Source organism: Boleophthalmus pectinirostris, unplaced genomic scaffold, assembly GCF_026225935.1.
Source record: "Boleophthalmus pectinirostris isolate CB_2022bp ecotype Guang Dong unplaced genomic scaffold, ASM2622593v1 HiC_scaffold_4, whole genome shotgun sequence".
NCBI lineage: Eukaryota > Metazoa > Chordata > Actinopteri > Gobiiformes > Gobiidae > Boleophthalmus > Boleophthalmus pectinirostris.
In genome coordinates, this window is record NW_026571353.1 from 12,285,575 (window position 1) to 12,287,770 (window position 2,196).

The 2,196-nt window shown below is 43.9% G+C and overlaps 1 protein-coding gene across 1 annotated transcript in view; it reads right to left on the minus strand.

Annotated features, from left to right (window-relative positions):
- Positions 1-531: 531 nt before the first annotated feature.
- The window catches only part of LOC110163377 (multiple epidermal growth factor-like domains protein 9), a 37,216-nt gene continuing 35,551 nt past the window's right edge, over positions 532-2,196 (minus strand). Inside the window, exon 4 of the mRNA XM_055161498.1 lies at positions 532-893. Coding sequence (XP_055017473.1) covers positions 532-893 — 362 coding nt within the window. The remainder of the gene's footprint in view (positions 894-2,196) is intronic.

Below are 2,196 nucleotides of genomic sequence, written 5' to 3' on the forward strand. Positions count from 1 at the left end.
GTCATTCTTATGGTGAACAATGCAAAGTCGGTGCTGATCAGTGTTCGTCCCCAGACAATGAACTTAAACCTAAAAAGTGACAAAGACCAACCGTCTGAAGAAAACGCGGAGACAGAGCACTAGGGGAAGGTGGGTGGGGTTCCCCTACTCGGTTCTCAAAAAAAAACGTCACCAAAAAACGACCAAAAATGTTGTGGTGTGTGTGCACAGGCCTTAAAAAGATAATTCGGATGCTTTTGAAGGTAACACCTCCTCCTGTCTGCACGGCCAGTTTGGCAGGAATCAGGCGCCTAGAAACACTAACAATCAATTATTAATATCCGTATTGTGATTTATGGACAAAATTATGAAATAAAAACAGAAAGATCATGTAGAGCGGGCTAATACGAACATTTTAAGGTTGTAGAGAGAGGGGTGACAGTTTCCCAAATCAGGCAATGACAGGGTTAGTTTATGGGTTAAAGTTTTAGGTTTTAGTTTTATATTTATTTTTTTTTTAATCTCTTGGGTTAAGGTTAGCTGTGTTAGTCTTCAGCTGTGTCTCTTGGGTGCGACGCGGTTCAGCTGCCTGCAGATGGCGCTGCGCAGCTCGCGGCTCACCAGGCCGTAGACGAGCGGGTTGACGGCAGGCGGGACAATGATGAAGAGGATGCTGAAGAGTTTTTTGATGTTTGGGGCAAGAGCAGGGAAGCGGTACGATATGACGATGATGACGGATGCCAAGTTGTACAGCACGTAGACCAGCAGGTGGGAGGAGCAGGTTTGCAGGGCCTTGGACCGGGTCTGGACCGGGTCTAGACCACCACGACCCAGGACTGCCAACAGGATCCGAGCATACGAGAACGCCGTGACCAGGAACACGCTTGTGCTGACTGTATATGTCATCACCAGACCTGAGGGGGCGGAGTCACAGGGCAAGAGCATCAGGGTGAGGGTCACTGAGAAAGTGTTGTAGTCCTGGTTTAGTCCTAGTTTAGTCCTGGTTTAGACCTGGTTCAGTCCTGGTTCAGCTCTGATTTAGTCCTAGTTTAGTCCTGGTTCAGCTTTGGTTTAGTCCTGGTTTAGTCCTAGTTACCTGGTCCCCGAAGGTTTGACCTGGTTTTATATTCACCTTGTGTCTCTGTGTCTCTGTATGTGTGTCCACCCGCGATAATTCCGCCATTTATGGACCAATTATTACCAAATTTGGTACGTCATTTGAGGTCACACGGGTCAATTGAAAGGTCATGCCGTTATAAAGGATTGGCAATTTTGGCAATTTCTGAACCATCTGTGGGTTGAAATATTCACCCAATCATCACACAAGTTGGCCCACACATAACCGGGGCACACTGGATGTTACAGGTTGAAACAGGTCAAGGTCACTTAAAAGTCAAGATAACCAAGGTCAAATATGCAGTTTTGGTCATAACTCCACGAAGGATCGAGCTCGAGCAACAGGAGTGTCTCAAAATCTTAGAAAAATTATTATCTATTTATAATTCTATGCATTTGTATCGTAAAATATTAATAGTTTTTGAGATAATCACTAATTTATAACAGTTCCTTTCTCTTTCAGTGTATGACATTAAAATTCTAATTGGGACGAAAATAATTTCCATTTCTTGTTATTCTGGTGAAACACAACACACTGATCTACAGTCACACAACTAACACACACACAACTCATGAACAATGATATTTTGGTTCCACACTAGTAAACACAGACATTCTCATGTGTGACCAATATCACACTAATGTTCATGGGCCTGTACAGATACACACATTACATTGTGGATATAACGATCATGTAATATGGGCTGGGCTCCTCATAAACTGCTTCTGTGGTGATGAACTGACCACCGATGCCTCATGGGGACCAGGTTGTTATCTCTGATTGTGCTTGTTTAGTCCTGGTTTAGACCTGGTTTAGTCCTTGGTTTAGTCCTGGTTTAGTCCTGGTTTAGTCCTGGTTTAGTCCAAATACGGGCCAAATGTTCGGCATCTTCACACAGATATTTTGGTGAGAGTAACTTAAAGTGCTGCAATAGTCGTGTAATGTCTGTAGTGGTATTAGTATCAGCACTATGCCTAGTACTCGCAGTATTAGCAGTAGTATTTGTAGTACTCACCATAGTAGTTGTTGATGGGCGTGGGATCACAGGACAGTTGAAGTATTCCTCGGTTACTGCAGTAAACATGTTGGATCAGAGTCCC